The sequence below is a fragment of the Armigeres subalbatus genome, chromosome 2, assembly GCF_024139115.2.
Source record: "Armigeres subalbatus isolate Guangzhou_Male chromosome 2, GZ_Asu_2, whole genome shotgun sequence".
Classification (NCBI taxonomy): domain Eukaryota; kingdom Metazoa; phylum Arthropoda; class Insecta; order Diptera; family Culicidae; genus Armigeres; species Armigeres subalbatus.
In genome coordinates this window covers 454976471-454993916 of record NC_085140.1, presented here as the reverse complement: position 1 = coordinate 454993916, position 17446 = coordinate 454976471, and the positions used below count along the sequence as shown (strand labels likewise).

The following is a 17446-nucleotide window of genomic DNA, read 5'->3' as shown; positions in this document are numbered from 1 at the left end:
TTTGACCCTTCGTTTGATTTTCAATAGAAAACAGAATTCCTCTTCGAATGCAACTTGCTGCGAGCAAAGAATAACTCCCAAAAAATGAGTGAGATGTTTTTTGCGCACTTTCATACTACACACTGTGGTACATGACACTATGGGTCTCCGGACCTCCTACAAAAAGTTTGTTATTGGAGTGAACGTATAGCCTTAACGCATTCTTAAATGAACAAGACAAGATCATGTAGCCTATAGTCTTTTTTTTTTTCAAAAAAGTAAGCTTTTGCGACTTGATGATGCATTAAGATCGTGTTTATAATACTACATTTTCCTATAAATTCTAAATTTTAGTGGAAAGGGTGTCAACTCATCTGTAAAAACAAAATTCCCTGATTTTTTCAGGTTTTTTTTTTCATGTACTCTACATTAATTTTCAAATAAAAACAAACAAATAAGTAAACATAGCGAAACACGCTTTTCAAAAAAAATTAGGCGATACAAATATTTCTAAACAATTTTGTCTCCCCTTCCTCAAGGATTTTTTTTGCCAAAAATTGTGTAAAATGGACTTATGCAGTTTCTCAAACAAATGATTCATTTGTAATCTCACAATATTTTTTCTCGTCATCCTTTTCTTCTTATTGGCTGCATTACATCTTCTACTAGCACAGCGGTTCTCAACCTTTTTCTAGAGAGGTGCCCCTACTTTTTGCTGCAAATAAAAATAAGTGTAATTCATAAGAAAAAAGGAACTGAAAATTAACGGGATGGGATACATGACTCACCGTAAAGTTGACTGAAATTTTCATTATCCAGAGCCCTCAAAGAATGGCTTCCGAGTCTCTTAAAAGCAGGCTTTTGAGCCACTTAAATAGAGGCTTCTGAACATCTTGAACCCAAGTAACATTTCAAGTTTTATTCCGCTCTAGGAATGGTTTTCAAGATTGAATTACAAGAACTGACAATAAAACCCATTACTACAGGATTACCTTCTGATGACCACTATAAGAGTAAGATATGTCCAAATGGCCCTCTCTAGATTACCACTATAAACCTCTTATAAGAGTATATAAAAATCCGTTTCAAGCCGCCAGCAAAAAAGGGAATTTGGCTGCGGCAGCTGTCAAAAATGTTGCTTTGAAAAAAGAGAAACAAAACCTTGCAAACAAATAATAACAAACTAAAGTGTTGATGAAAATCATGATGAGGATGACTACAAAATAATACTTTTTCAGGATTTTTTTTTCAATGTACTTTCATGGAAATGAGGTGCGCGCTCGATTTCATGGTGAAAGCTAGTGCAAAAATAAGATTAAGCACTACGCGCCCTCAAAATAATATAGTTTTGGGCAATTAATTTAAAATTATTATAACATAAATAACGTAAATCTTCACTAAATTTATTGATATTACACCCAAATATGTTTGTTTTTTATATCTTTAACCAAAAACGTGTCTTTTGCGGCGAAATATGATAAATTTCACTGACTTGAAGATGGTTCTTTATTTCCAATATGGTCATCATAGATTTCAATCAGAAAAATGTTGTTCTTATTAAACGCCGTTATAAACTTTTTGCAATGTAAATATTCTTATTGAGGTTATTCATTTGACCACATTACGACCTAAAATTATGGCTTTGATCAAGCTTTGAAAATTGGACTTATTATGCTCTTCGTTACAACCGTAGAGCTGCCAATAAGACCAGTTGGCATTTAACGTTTGAAGCTTTTCGAGCAGATTTATTAGAGGTTTATTGATAGCAATAAGATCGTCAATAAATCTGAGCAACTAGCCATGGTGACTGCTGTCATAAATCTGCTATAAGAATTAAATAAATCTAACAAGCATGAAAAATGTTACTTGGGAAAGGACGCCTCTGAGCCTCTTGGATATTTCTGGGTCTTTTGAAAAGAGGCTTCCGGGCCTCTTGAAAGGAGGCTTCCGGGCCTCTTGAAAAGAGGCTTCCGGGCCTCTTGAAAGGAGGCTTCCGGGCCTCTTGAAAGGAGGCTTCCGGGCCTCTTGGAAGGAGGCTTCCGGGCCTCTTGAAAGGAGGCTTCCGGGCCTCTTGAAAGGAGGCTTCCGGGCCTCTTGAAAGGAGGCTTCCGGGCCTCTTGAAAGGAGGCTTCCGGGCCTCTTGAAAGGAGGCTTCGGGCCTCTTGAAAGGAGGCTTCGGGCCTCTTGAAAGGAGGCTTCCGGGCCTCTTGAAAGGAGGCTTGGGCCTCTTGAAAGGAGGCTTCGGGCCTCTTGAAAGGAGGCTTCCGGGCCTCTTGAAAGGAGGCTTCCGGGCCTCTTGAAAGGAGGCTTCCGGGCCTCTTGAAAGGAGGCTTCGGGCCTCTTGAAAGGAGGCTTCCGGGCCTCTTGAAAGGAGGCTTCGGGCCTCTTGAAAGGAGGCTTCCGGGCCTCTTGAAAGGAGGCTTCCGGGCCTCTTGAAAGGAGGCTTCCGGGCCTCTTGAAAGGAGGCTTCGGGCCTCTTGAAAGGAGGCTTCCGGGCCTCTTGAAAGGAGGCTTCGGGCCTCTTGAAAGGAGGCTTCCGGGCCTCTTGAAAGGAGGCTCTGGGCCTCTTGAAAGGAGGCTTCAGGCCTCTTGAAAGGAGGCTTCCGGGCCTCTTGAAAGGAGGCTTCCGGACCTCTTGAAAGGGGGCGTCCGGACCTCTTGGAAGGAGGCTTCCGGTTCTCGTGAAAGGTGACGTCCGGGCCTCTTGAAAGGAGGCCTGGGCCTCTTGAAAGGAGGCTGTGCCTCTTGAAAGGAGGCTTCAGGGCCACTTGAAAGGAGGCGCCCGGGCTTCTAGGAAGGAGGCTTCCGTGCCCCTTGAAAGGAGGCTTCCGGGATTCTTGAAAGGAGGCTTCCGGGCCTCTTGAAAGGAGGCTTCCGGGCCTCTTGAAAGGAGGCTTCCGGGCCTCTCGAAAGGAGGCTTCGGGGGCTGCTGAAAGAAGGCCTCCGGGGCTCTTGGAAGGGGGGCTTCCGGGCCTCTTGAAAGGAGGCTTCCGGGCCTCTTGAAAGGAGGCTTCCGGGCCTCTTGAAAGGAGGCTTCCGGGCCTCTTGAAAGGAGGCTTCCGGGCCTCTTGAAAGGAGGCTTCCGGGCCTCTTGAAAGGAGGCTTCCGGGCCTCTTGAAGGAGGGCCTCTTGAAAGGAGGCTTCCGGGCCTCTTGAAAGGAGGCTTCCGGGCCTCTTGAAAGGAGGCTTCCGAGCTTCTTAAAAGTAGGCTTCTCAGCCTCTTGAAAGAAGGTTTCCGAAGGCTTCCGAGCCTGCTGAAAGGAGGCTTCTGAGCCTCTAGTAACGAGGCTCCCAGATTTCTTAAAAGGAGGCTTCCGTGCCTTTTGGAAGGGGACTTCCGAGCCTCTTGAAATAATGCCTCTGAACCTCTTGAAAGTAGGTTTCCGAACCTCTTGAAAGGAGTCCTGGGGTACATGTACCCCAGGTTGAGAACCGCTGCACTAGCACATCGCCGCCTTGCAGCTTAGTGTTAATTAGGCACTTCCACAGTTGTTAGCTGCGAGGTTTATCTAAGCCAAGTTACCATTTTTGTATCCGTATATCGTGAGGCTAACACCATGATACAGAAAAAATATTTTAAGCTCTTTTTAGTGGAATGTATTCAACCGTCTAAGACGAGTTTAGTACTCTCCATTTAATTCCACCAATTATTTCGATATCTTTGAAGATACGTATTTCGATCACAACTGTGTGCAAAAATATCGAAATAATTGGTAGAATTACAAGGTTAAAATACTTCATACTTCCATTTACTTCCACTATATTCACTTATGTATCATCAGATACGTATTTCGTTTTCTACTTGAAAACTTCTTCAGTATTTTGTTCAAGTAGAAAACGAAATACGTATCTGATGATACATAAGTGAATATAGTGGAAGTATATGGAAGTTTGAAGTATTTTAACCTTGTAACATTTTTCCCTAAGACGCTCATTATTAATTATTTGGTGGAATTAAGTGGAGAGTACTAAACTCGTCTTAGACGGTTGACCATATGCCCAGAAAAGCCAAAAAGTCAAAAAAATTCCATTCTGAAAATTTCCTCCCGCGGATTTTCCAAAAATTGTTCAGTGTAAATTTGAAAAAATATTTTGTTGAGTATTCTGGAGTACTCAACAAACTTTACGATAATTTTCCAAACAATTTCTCATGAAAATTCTGAAAAGTGTCTCATGTAACTTCTGAAAAATTATCTGCTGAAATTCCAAACAATTTTCCATGGAGTTACAATGAGCTGTTTAGTAGTTTCGGTAGAAAACTCGAAAATAAAGCCTGTCCACGTAGAATTTCGGACACTTGGATAATGTCCAAGTGATCTGTCTCCATTTCATCAATTTAGACAAGGGTCAAAACATGCTGAAAGCACCACATGGAGTGTAGAGATTCATTTGTTATAAAAATGAATCGTGTCCGTGGTTTGTGATTTTTTTTTTAAATTCGCGTTGGGAGATGGGTGTCCGAGATATAAAGTGGACAATCTTTAATTTCCAATAATGAAAATTTTGGAAAAAACTTTAAGAATTTTCTGGAAAAAGATGTTCCCGTTGATGTTTTGAAAATATCCCGAAAAAATAAAAAAAAATAAATCTTCGAAATTCTTCAAAATTCTGACAAACGCCGCCGCCAATTTTCGGACCGTCACACACCTCTAATCTTCTCTTATATATAAAAATGAAATGGTCTGTGTTCGTATCCGCATAACTCGAAAACGGCTGGATGGATTTTGTTCATTTCTTGCAGCAACATTCGTTATAGTTTCCGACGGGTTTATATGATATTTTCTAATGCGAAAATTACGAGTAAAGTTGAGCAAATCGTGAAAAACTAAAATTGTGATTCCTATGCAAATTTTGCATGGGCAGTTCGATACGCACATTCTCGCCTACTATGCAGGACAACGTCTGCCGGGTCAACTAGTACTAAATATATTGCTTACTGTGCTGTTCGAATTTTTTAAGGGTCGTGGTAGGTCTCCAGATTGTGATCAACAATTAGAAACTTTAGTTCAATCAATGTTGATTAGCTATTTTTCGGGTATTGGACCACCCGACATGGATAGCTGTTGATTAGCTATTTTTCGGGTATTGGACCACCCGACATGGATATTAATTTACAATGTTCTGAAAACTCAGATGTGGAATATTTTTTATTTGACAAATGTATTGAAGGTAACCACTTTCCTTCGATGGGACTCGAATCCATGACCATCAGTACGCTAGACTGGTGGTTTTAACCCGCTAAGCTACGAAGGACCTCTATCGATTTTCGCAACTTATCGGACACTGAATGAGCCCGAGATTCCCAAATCGCATAGTCGAAACACTCGCAATCCATTTCCCAAACCAATGCTTCCACATGTGTGAAGTAGAGTAGAGGGGAGCAAGAGTGCACGTGGGGTAAGAGTGCGTTTTCGATTTTTTCTCGAGATCCTATTCATAGCTTAATTGATCGGTAGAAAGAACTTAAGAACTTAAGAAGAACTTACATTCCGAATTATGAAACTTGGAGGTCCATGATTAGATGAGGCTATATTAACCTCCATCCTTAAGGAATGATGTGAGGGCTGCAAAAATGCCCGGATAGACCGCCAGGGCATGCTGGTTGGTATTCTGTATGTTTCTATGAGAGCCTGACACTTGGAGCAGCGACACAGGAAATATTCAACAGCACCCCACAGATATCGCAAATTGTGCGGAGAACTATGGAAGAACATAATAGGCCCATAACGCAATCAAGAGAAAACCCTTTGGCCCTTAAGGTTAGGTAAATCTTACCAAATCTAGGTAGAAACTTTAATTGTGCGTAGCTGCGGCGTATTAAAAGTCCTCCAGCTGCGGTCTCAATCAATTGGTATGCAACACTGATTGGCGATGGCGCTGGTTAGCGAGAACGCTATGAATCCGGGAATGCTTAGGCTAGTCACTCTGCAGCACGGAGATGACAGTGACTGAGTAGGTCAGGACCAAATGTGGCTTCCTCGATGGTTACAGTGCTGCGATAAAAGTCGCGGAAGCTTCGGCGGCGAAGATATTGCAAATGCTGGGGAGGCTGTCCGAAATATTTGGACCGCTGACCCCGATTTCAATTCCACGGCTTAAAAACGATCCATCCGTAAACCTGTATTCGTGATTCCTGTACACGACATACAAGAGTCGAAATTTTCGGGTCGAGAATTGTCTTCTACATGAAAACGTTGTGCTGTGGAGCGGTTTATGGTGACTGAAGACGAGTGCTATGCCCTATCGCTATTCCCGGGCCTTATATAGGGACCCACTTTTCCACCGGTAGTATCTAAACGGAAATGTAAAATAATAGCGCAGCATAAAATTAGCCGCCGCACAATGTTTTCTAACCCAAGAATTCGTGATCGAAAATGTTTTGATCATGAAAAGTTGATTTTAGAGGCTCAGTGACTTCGGAGAAAAGTTTCAGTATGTTAAGCTCCATATCTCGGGAAAAATTTTTTTTTGGCTAATCCCCCTAAAAGTGAGATGGAAATTCTTTTTCCTCCAATTATGAAGATACATCATTGGTGTCTTCGAGAAAGTTGTAGAAAAAGTTTCTAAGAAAAATTTTGTTATATAAACTTTATTTCTATCTGCTATAGAAGTCGAGATATGTGTCGTTATTTATGAACGACCACCAAAAATCAGGTTCTTCACGATACTTCCGTCAATATTTTTTTTAGATTTTGCAAATGTTCTACAAAGATCTCCGTCGCGATAAAAAAACATGAACCTTTCGAAGACAGTTTCTTCTTATTTTCAATATTGACGAAGTTATTTACGATTTTTTGTTCAAAAATGAGCTTTTTGATATTAACTGCATACATGTAGGGGCAAAATAAGGCAGAATTTTCATTAGGAGATTGAAAGTATAACTCAAGCACTAACGGTTGCATTGCAACATATATGTTACTTAGCTTGCCGTAAGTACCGTATGGATACTTTTTTCTTCTTCTTCTTATTACATATAAAAATGAATTGGTCTGTATTCCGCATAGCTAAGAAACGGCAGGATTCAAATTTCATCATCACAATTTCCGATGGGTTTACATAATATTTTCTTATGTAAAAATCACGACTTAAACTGAAAAAATGTGAAAAATTCAAATTAGAATTTGTATGGGTATTTTGTATAGGCAATTCACAACACGCATTCTCGCCTACTGTGCAAGACAACGTCTGCCGGGTCATCTGGTTCATGATAATAACACTTACGCCAGACCTATGTCTTGTCTTAATGTCCAAATTTTGAAAATGATTATCGAATCGACGGATATTTTACAGAGAAATACCAATATATCGGGATATTGGTATTTGTAGAGAATTCTAAATGAAAAGAAATAAACTAAAATTTTTGGAACACTTTTCTGTTAACCTGTTTTGCAATATTGTGATGTTTCAGACGTAGCAAACCGGCTTTTTATTATTCCGGGACATTCCGAAAAGTAAATAGGTAAAACAAGTACCTTCGAATTGTTTACATAAATTTATATTTAAACTTATGATGATTGAGGCGTCACTAACCATAGTTTCCATTCAATAAAGAATACTGATTTACCCGATACTGCAGTTCCTCTCATTAACATTCCTGGCTGTATGGTGATTTCCGAAATAATACAATTGTCCCAAATACACTGGGGTCGCTTTTAACGCGGGTCGCTGTAAACGTGACTTTTTGATGATTCATGTCAGTTCTGTAAAACATCCATCAATAATCATTTAGAAAATTTTGTATTTGGCTAAATCATAGGTCTGGCGTAAGTGTAAAGATGACCCTGCAGACGTTGTCCTGCACAGTGATCTACCTTTTTAAAATTTCCATACAAATTTAAATTTCAACTTTTCATATTTTTTCCAATTTTAGTCGAGATTTTTACATGAGAAAATATTCTGTAAATCCGTCGGACATGTTGATAAACAAATTTGCTGACGGAATGAAGAAAATCTACCCATCCGTTTCTTAGCTATCCACAATACAGACGAATTCATTTTTATATATAACAAGAAGAAGAAGAAAAAGATGTTCATACGGCACTTATGTCAAGCTATGTCACATATATGTTGCAATGCAACCATTAGTGCATGAGTTATACTTTTCATTACATAAATAAAATTCTGTCCCATTTTGCCCCTAAATGTATGCAGTTAATGTCAAAATGCTCATTTTTGAACCGAAAATCATCAATAACTTCGTCAATATTGAAAATAAAATGAAACTGTCTTCGAAAGGTTCATGTTTTTTATCGTAACGGACATCTTTGTAGAACATTTGAAAAGTCTAAAAAATATATTGACGAAAGTGTCGTGAAAAACCTGATTTTTTTGTGGTCGTTCATAAATAACGACACATATCTCGACTTCTATAGCAGATAGAAATAATGTTTATATGGCAAAATTTTTCGTAGAAACTTTTTCTACAACTTTCTCCAAGACACCAATGATGTATCTTCATAATTGAAGGAAAGAGAATTTCCATCTCACTTTTAAGGGGATTAGTCAAAAAAAAAAATTTCCAAGATATGGAGCATAACATACTGAAACTTTTCTCCGAAGTTACTGAGACTCTGAAATCAACTTTTCATGGCCAAAACATTTTCGATCACGCATTCCTGGGTTAGAAAACACTGTGCGCCGCGGCGCGCAGGTTTGCAAATTTAGTGCCCAGTTGAATTTCCAGGCTGGGTTGCTATTTTGTGAAATGTCACTTTGGTATGTTTGTTTTGCAAAATAGGGGATCAGCTACGATTAGGAGCTACAAGTTGTTAGCAAAAGTTCTCTTGAAAAACTTTGTCGAAGACACCAAGTTCGTAATTCCGCTGCTTTTGGAGATTTTTCACGTTGTATGCTGACAACCCCTTAAAAAATGTTTTTTCGTCATATCCTTTTTCATTTTCACTTCTACATGCATGTTCTAGAAAGTCTTAGATACTATTAAAATACGCCGTTTGGTGGCTATTGGTGACTTAGAATCTAAAAAAAGGTTTAACAGTTTTATTGGATTTTTTAGTCAAATTTGATTTAACTGTTACTTGACACCGGGCAAATTGTCGCAGTCCATCTCATACGCATGACAAAGTACAAGTAATGAACTTTATTAATTCACTACTGAACTGTAGAATTGGTAGCAAATATAAGGAATGTTTCATCAAAAACCATTCCCTACTTTGCAAGGTAGAAATCAATCACCCATAAGAAGTCGATGAACCAATGCACCACGCGTCTCCATATGCTTGTATGCTTATACATCGAACATTCTCGAAACTTGTTGGCATAAAAAGCAATAAATCTCCGAAAATAATGAAATTACGAGCTTGGTGTATTCGACAAAGTTTTTCAGGAGAATTTTTGCTACAACTTGTGAAGTGTAAAGTAGAAAAAATAAATTTTTCATCTCACTTTCAGGGGGATGGATCATAAGGCTGAATACCTCTAAAGAAGCGCGTCGACTTATTGATAAAATGTCTCGAAGATGCCATTACGCTAAATCACATAATAAAAGTACTATTAAATAAACGCGTTAAAAACACGATTTTAGCCACTGCCCGGGGCCCGCGAGATTCCGCAATATTCAAGGATTTTTTGTGAAAGTCTCTTGTTTTTGTATAGGAAGAGATCCTCCAGAAATCTCTCAACAGGTTCCTTAAGTAATTGTTCAGTATGTTCTTCCAGAAAATCTCCCGCAAGTTTTTCTTTTCATTCGTTTATTCAAACAGGATGTTTTTTAGAAATTCATTTATATGATCTATTGAAGATTTTTCTGGGAGTTCCCCAGAAACCGTTGAGTTCCTTTGAAAATATTTGCAGGAATTTTCTCAGGACTACTCCAGAATTGTTTTAGGATTTATTCAAGACAGTCTTGCGAGATTTTGTTTTGTGGGAATTGCCCTATGATTGCTCGCTTAACTTTTCAAAAGGTCCTAAGTAACATTTTTTCATGATTTAATCTGAATAATGCAATCAACGTATTTTATGTTAATCTGTTGATTGCAATGCTCAAATTAAATCATGAAAAAAATGTTACTTAGGACCTTTTGAAAAGTTAAGCAAAATTGCTTTCATGGTTTCATACGAAAACTTTTCAAGTTTTCGCAAGAGAATTCTCCGGATTCCTCTGGTTGTTGTTGCAAAAATTCCTCCGACACATTTCTCAGCAGTAGTGGAAGCATACTGGTAGGAATTTCAGGAGGAATAGCACAAATAAATTCCCGAGGGAAATTCCTAGGATGAAGGAAATCCAGAGGGAATAACTGTGATTGGAAAAAGTAATACTACGAGTAGGAAACGACTCCATGGGCATAATGTATTCATTGTGCTAACCACACAAAACATATACTCACTCATGTCATGGCGGGCATAGAAAAGCTTTCAAATAATGACTGAGGAAATGTGTAGAATAGATACAAAGTTAAACAGCTGGGATTGGTATATAGAGCCATTGGAGGTAAAGATAACTAGTTTTAGCAACACCCAGAGAGAGAGCTCTATATGTTTATTAAGTCGCTATACCTAAAATAGAAACTACTAGTGGGAAGATGGGGTGGATAGCACTCAAGAAGGGGCGCTATAATCAGAATAGCCATGGGGACTCTCGTGGAGGAGCTCTTAGGAGAAACCAGCGCCGGCCATTGTGTGCAGGATCAGATCCCTTTTAATAAGGAAAGGGATCCTATGATCCAATACGAATGTGGTGGCTTTGCGGCAGATGTCCGCCAGCACACGGAAAGAAAGGTTAGACCCTGGTCGATGACCACCTAGCATTTTTTCGGTTTTGTGATGAAAAATGGGAAGTTCCCCCACCATGATGATTTCCACGACAGACGGGCCCACGGACGCACTTGCTGTCAGTCATGGAGATCCCTACCGAAATGGCCCAACGAGTGGCGGCGCTAACGGCAAATTCGGAAAGGAAATGACGTGGCTAAGCCACCACTCCTCGGGGAAGGTTTGATCAGACCAGGCTTCATTGATCGTATCAAGGAATAAGGTTTTAGCGATGAGGGAAGACTTTTGATCATGGAGTACCTTTTTCCGTCCGAGCCAGAAGACTTCCCGCTACTTCTGGAGAAAGCAAAGGACTGCTCGGCAAGTGAAAAAGGCTAGTTTATTGGGGAACTCAGCAAGTCCGGTGGGACTCGAAAGTTTTGTAACCTTAAGGGCAATCCCGACAGGGTCCAAAATTGGCTGCCACGATGGTCGTAATAGCTTTCATCTCGCGTTTTTGGCGGCACAAATGTCAATTTAGAGATGATAAGCACATCGGGAAATCATTTTATGATCATGCAACTGACCAAAGATAAAACTGCTTTTTGGTGTTGCCTGACATTTGCTTTTGGAGTTATATACCCCTTAAAGCGAGATATAGATTCACCTTAAAGATGTACTAGTGGTCATGAGCCATTGGAAATCGGCAAAAAGGGCGTTGCCAACCTCCGGCGAATCGGAAATAGTACGGTTTTGCAGGTCGAGAGAGACAAAGATGTACGCTTGCCACTAAGCGAGCTGACTTTTCTCCACAGTTCGATGTCGGAATGCGCCGGATAAACGTCTTGGCATCTTGAACATCCATTCCACACTCGTAGAGCTTATGTTTATAATTTTTCAATGCACATCATGGGTGGCTATACAATGGTCAACTGAGCATCAATTGTATATTGTCGAAAATTGGTACTTGGAATAAGTATTGTTTGCTATACCGAAGCAGTCCACGTCCTTATAATTACGGAATGAAGGAAAGGAATCTTAGTTTGACATATACTAGTGAAGATGCAAGCAACCCATACTACCTACTTGACAAATAACTTTCAGCATCGAAACATAGGGGAAATTACAGCTTCGGCGGATTTTGTTCTATTATTGTCAGGGGTTTTCTATAACTAATTATGCTCAAATTCGGCCTAAACATTCTTTGCATATAAAAGAATATTGTGGCCAAATTTAATAAAATTTGGCCAATCAAAAACCCCTGACAATAATAGAACAAAACCTGCCGAGGCCGTCATTTCCCCTATATAATTTCAAAATAATCTGCTATTAGCAAGGCTATCACAATACTAGAAAAAAGCTGATATTAAATTAATCATGTATCCAGATTCTAAGTAGAACAAACATGACTGGAAATATAAGCTCTTTTGGGAGTTGACGCTACGTGAATTAATCAATAACAGTGAGAAAGTGAATAAATAGTCGATATACATAGTAGTCTAAATGAACTACATAAAAAAGTTTCTTCGTCCCGCCCAGTCCGTTGCTGGGGGGCATGGAGTGCGATCCTCTCGTTTAATAAACAATGTGCACTCGCTTGGCTGTGGATATACAACAGTAAAGCAAATGTGGAGATTGGGCAAATCAAGCATCCGAAAGATATTCAATTTGCAAAAAGAGAGCTAACCGCGGTGGAGGTTGGTACTCGGATTCTGATGGCTTTTCCGCAAACGTGACCTTTAAGTGGTCTTGTTGTGTAGGGGTTATCACGCCTATCTAGAGAGTAGGAGGTTGAGGGTTCGAGTCCCTCCAAGACACGTGGATTCTTTTTCGCATATTTCATATCAATTTGTCCATTTCGAAACATATGCTGTGCATATGCACAGCCAAGATATTTAACAAAAAAATGGTTTTCGTACGGCCGAGTTGCCGAATAATATGCAATTTAATTCTTTCTTTTTGTTATATGCTGAGGTTGAATGCAATCTACCAGACCTGTAGTCGACATTGATTTTAATTGAACCCAATAAGATAAAAATAAAGCCAAGGCTAGATTATGCATCCCAAACAAAGACACGGGAAGGTGCACCGGCTCATATATACAAAAATGAGATAAGCACCGAACAGCGGGTGGTATTGATCCATACATGCGGTTTTCCCTGATGTAATCGACGATTTGTCTGCGTTGTCCTTCGCTTTATAAAAAAATGACATTCAGGTGGTCACAAAAAGTTTGGTTCACTAAATCCACATTTTTACATATTCATGTTAAAAATCCAAATCCGAATTGTATTATCTCTGAAAACAAAATCATTGCCATTTGCGACATGGTTTGATCTGATTTTCCTCACTTTCTATTTTCAGATGAAAATGACGAGCTTGCAAGCACCGCAGCGCCAACGAAAGGCGAAGCGGAAAAGATTGGCGAGAAAGCGGCGGAGATCACCGAAGCACTGGCACACAATATGGGCATCCCAACGTGGGGCTTGGTGTCGATCATAATCGTAGTCGTCCTGATCATCCTCGGCATCTGCGGCTTCTGCATCCGCCGGTGCTTCCGCAAGAGGCGCTCTAAAGACGGCAAGAAGGGCATGAAAGGAGTCGATCTGAAATCGGTACAATTATTAGGTTCAGCATACAAAGAAAAGGTATTCAGTAGAATCTCATTCATTAAATGTGTCAATGTACAGGTGCATTGTAATATGTGCGTTCACTAATCTAACCAGAAACAAAGCAAACAAAACGATCTGTTGTATTTGTTGTAAACCCTCTTTTAAAGCTGAACCAAACTAGATGCTACTTATCATAACTATTAGAGTACTGTTCTATCGATGTTAGTAGATGTCCCACCTGTTCCATCGCTGAGCGGGAAATTCGGCGTGGGCACTCTGACTACATCTTTCTTTTTCTCCTGCCGGGCGCGAAAACACCAAACCAATCGCGTTTTTAGGTGCAACCTGACATGGAAGAACTGACTGAGAACGCGGAAGAGCAAGACGAAGGCGAAAGCAAGCAAAGTGAACAGAAACTAGGAAAACTTCAATATAAGGTAGGCGTTCGTTGACAACCCGAAAGGTTAAATGTTATTCAATAATTTTGCGTTTCTTTCCCTTTCGATTGTAGCTTGAATATGATTTCAATGCAAACGCTCTAACGGTAACCGTGATCCAAGCGGAAGAACTGCCAGCTCTAGACATGGGAGGCACATCAGATCCTTACGTAAAAGTGTATCTGCTACCAGATAAAAAGAAAAAGTTCGAAACCAAAGTCCATAGGAAAACGCTTAATCCGGTATTTAACGAATCGTTCACATTCAAGGTAATTCAAGTACTGATAAAATTTACTTCTTTTAGCTGTTAAGTTTGTTGTTTCTTGTTTCGATCCTCTTCAGAAATCCCTTGGTTCCGTCATAGTTCTCTTAAGTACTTTGTCAGAAAATATTCACTAATTCCACTAACGCGTTTTGCACTTTCACATTAGTTTCGAACACTGTATTTCCTACCATTATTCTTTGTGAGCATTTCCATGTACCCATTGCTCATTTCATACCTTCAGACCTTTACCGTTAGGCACACTGTTCCAGGAATTCAGATATACTAACAAACCTACAGTTCTTAGCTCGATAAATTTCGCTACAGCCCCAAGTCTCTAGGTTAGAAATACTCCGTCTGTCTGTTATATGCGTGGTAAACTAATTGTATATGTGTAAGGAATCTTGAATGTAAGATCTACTTCCAACCATTGATGGACTAATTCTCTATTCCCTGCTCTTATCTTTCCAATTTTCTCTTTTTGGGATATATTTTCGAACAACCGTAGAGCCTTCCGTATGCCGACGCAATGAACAAGACGCTGGTGTTTGCCATATTCGATTTCGATCGATTCTCCAAGCACGACCAGATCGGAGAAGTTAAGGTACCCCTCTGCCAGATCGATTTGGCCCAAACCATCGAAGAGTGGCGAGAACTGCAAAGCGTCGAGGGCGAAGGTGGTCAGGTACGTGATCTGTTCCCGTCAGTAGACAGACTTATTATTTCGTTTTGTTTTAAGAAACAAAGTACAGTTATTATGTTACAACAGAACAATCCTGATCGTATGAAATTCAGTGATTACAACAGCCTTATACCACCATTACAACAACTGTTACAATCACCAACACACAATAGTGAGATCGCAACTAAAATATTGTTTCCGCTCTGCAAATGGTAGAGCTTCAACAGGCTTGAATAATTACTATGATATTGTCAATCAACTGCGATAGCAACCAGATTAGACCCTCCTCGTTACACAAGACGCGCGTAATTTGTAAAATTACTGTCGGTAAACGATAGAACAACTTAAGACTTCGAATTCATCATTTTTTGAGAAAAAAACAACAGGAAAATGTGATCAAATCTAGTAATCTACACCCAGTTCAAATTCGATTCATCTCTCGATACAATTTGAATATCAAAAAGCAATGATTTTCCATGGTATTATACTATAGGCAATAATACTAGATTTCAGGAGATTTGTTACTTTTTTCGATATCTTCTTACATTTCATACTTCATATATTTGCTTACATGTTAGTATATTTTTCTTTCTATTTGACGTGGAAGTATAGACTAAGAATAATTACAAAAAAATATCTCTAACTTATTCATTCATATTATTATATACTACTCTTAATTTTGGTCTTCAAACGGCTTAAAACTGTTGGTTTCAATTGTTTCTTTCTTTGGTACGACACACGTATTCTTTTGATTGGAAATCAGCTCTAGTATATTTACTAACCGGTTGTTGCGAAGACTCATTATACATTGAATAAAACAAAACAAACCAAAAAGAAAAGCTAAATTTTCCTAACGTGGAACAAAATTCACCAGACAGACGAAATTCAGCCGCATCTTCTACTCATCGTTACTGATTTCTATTTACTAAAACTACGATTTGTGAATGTCAATTATTAATTAATACATTTAGGAGATTACTTGTGAAACTTTTAGCACGTTAAGTCCAACCTTTTCTGAAAATCACAAAAACAATTCAAGCAATTATACAGGGTTGGCCAATACTCATGCTTCCCCGTATAATGTGAGGAGTTCTTAGCAAAAAAAAAATAAGTATATCAAGCTCTATCTGGTAAAAGGGCGAATGTCGCAAGAGAGAATTCTCTCTTGCGACGTTCGCCCTTATTTCAGGTAGAGCTTGATGTATATTTAATTGATCAAGCGGAGCGAAGTATTATCGATTAAAAGAGGGGTTTTTTCGACACTGTGTGATTTTTTTGAAAAACTTGTAATGCTGCTTGGTCATGCAATTTTGTATAAAAATCTACAGATGGCCAGTATCGAAAGTTTCAAATTAATTGCTTTACTGGATCATGCTGGGATCCTTAATGATCGAAGTCGAGTGAAATACGAGACTCTGAAAACGGCCTTGATTGCTTTAGCCAAGGTATGGAATACTTAGAAGTCCCATCAGATTGGCCAACGCACCAAAACTCGAATGTTCAACTTTGACGTGAAGTACTATGCGCTAGCAAGAAATGCAATTTATCATATGAAATCACGACAAAGCTGCGTCAACCGATGTCTCTGATTTCAAAATCGGACAGCTGGGTCTCGGATACTGAGCCCCATTGACGACGCGTGATCGCGTGATCGAAATTACCGGAATTTCGAGAACGTACAGACCAAAGAGCGAAAGCACACTTTGAAAGCGAAACCAAAAATGTAAGCAACCACTAGACTGAAACCCGACAAGACATCGTACCAGAGGGCTTTTCACGCCGAACCATTAACAAGGAAACAAAAGATGTCGGTGGAAATCTGACCTAGTCCTAGGTGAAGGTCCTAGCAGCGCTGCCACATTTTTATCTGTTTTTCATCTTTTCCGCAATCTTCAAAAATCTGTACCAGACAGTATGAAACTTGTTTTCACAACATCTAAAAATAGATGATATATTTGTTTATTTTCTTATTTGGAGTACTGTTTCAGAGATAAGCCAGCCGGGGGCTGCAAGCCTCTCTAATAAAGACAATAATAATAAAATAACTATTTGGAGCAAATACGTCTACAAGAATTTCCGAAGGTTGAAGTGGGTAAAATGTTACGCAAGTCGGACTCAATTATCCGGAAATTTGAAAAATAAATTGTCAAAGAAAACTTTAAAGAAAATTTTATGAGTAATACATGTTCATTGTGCATCTGTTTCTGATTGTCATCCCCTCATATAGAATCAATCATAAATGTAGGTTAAGGAATCTGGAATGGTTGCTTTAAAATTGTAATAATTTAAGCGATATAGAAGATTTTTTTACGGATCGAGCCTTCGAATAGTCGATACTGAAATGTCGTTGGAATTTAAAAACATTTCATTTATCACGAATTAACTATCGGAAGGATTATACTCTTTTCAAAGATTTCTTCTCGTCTCCGTAGTGTTTATAATTGTAATCTTGGAAAAAATTAAATATGTATGAATGTAATTTGAAATACGTAGTCATGATACTATTGAAACGGTAAAACGAAACAGAATACAAACTCCTCGTTTTGACTTCCATGATTTTTTTTTTCTATAGCAGAAGCATTTATTTGAATAAAAATGAAATGAAATATTTGTTTCTAAGGCTTGGTTTGAAAAAAAACACTGTTCCAATCGTACTTATTGGAGAAAATCTGTTATCTGTACTGTACAGAATCTGTACCAAAATTTATCAAAAAATCTGTACCTTTCCAGATAAATATGTACATGTGGCAACACTGCGCTCAACCTA

General features: G+C 39.1%; 1 protein-coding gene across 3 annotated transcripts in view; it reads left to right on the top strand.

Moving 5' to 3' along the window:
• LOC134213814 (synaptotagmin 1) overlaps positions 1 to 17446 on the top strand; it is an 85296-nt gene that overhangs the window by 24390 nt on the left and 43460 nt on the right. For 2 of the 3 annotated variants that reach the window (XM_062693171.1, XM_062693170.1), the window contains exons 3-6: positions 13051 to 13334; positions 13637 to 13735; positions 13810 to 14004; positions 14506 to 14682. In XM_062693171.1, coding sequence (XP_062549155.1) covers positions 13051 to 13334; positions 13637 to 13735; positions 13810 to 14004; positions 14506 to 14682 — 755 coding nt within the window. The remainder of the gene's footprint in view (positions 1 to 13050; positions 13335 to 13636; positions 13736 to 13809; positions 14005 to 14505; positions 14683 to 17446) is intronic. The other variant, XM_062693172.1, reaches the window with a different exon arrangement.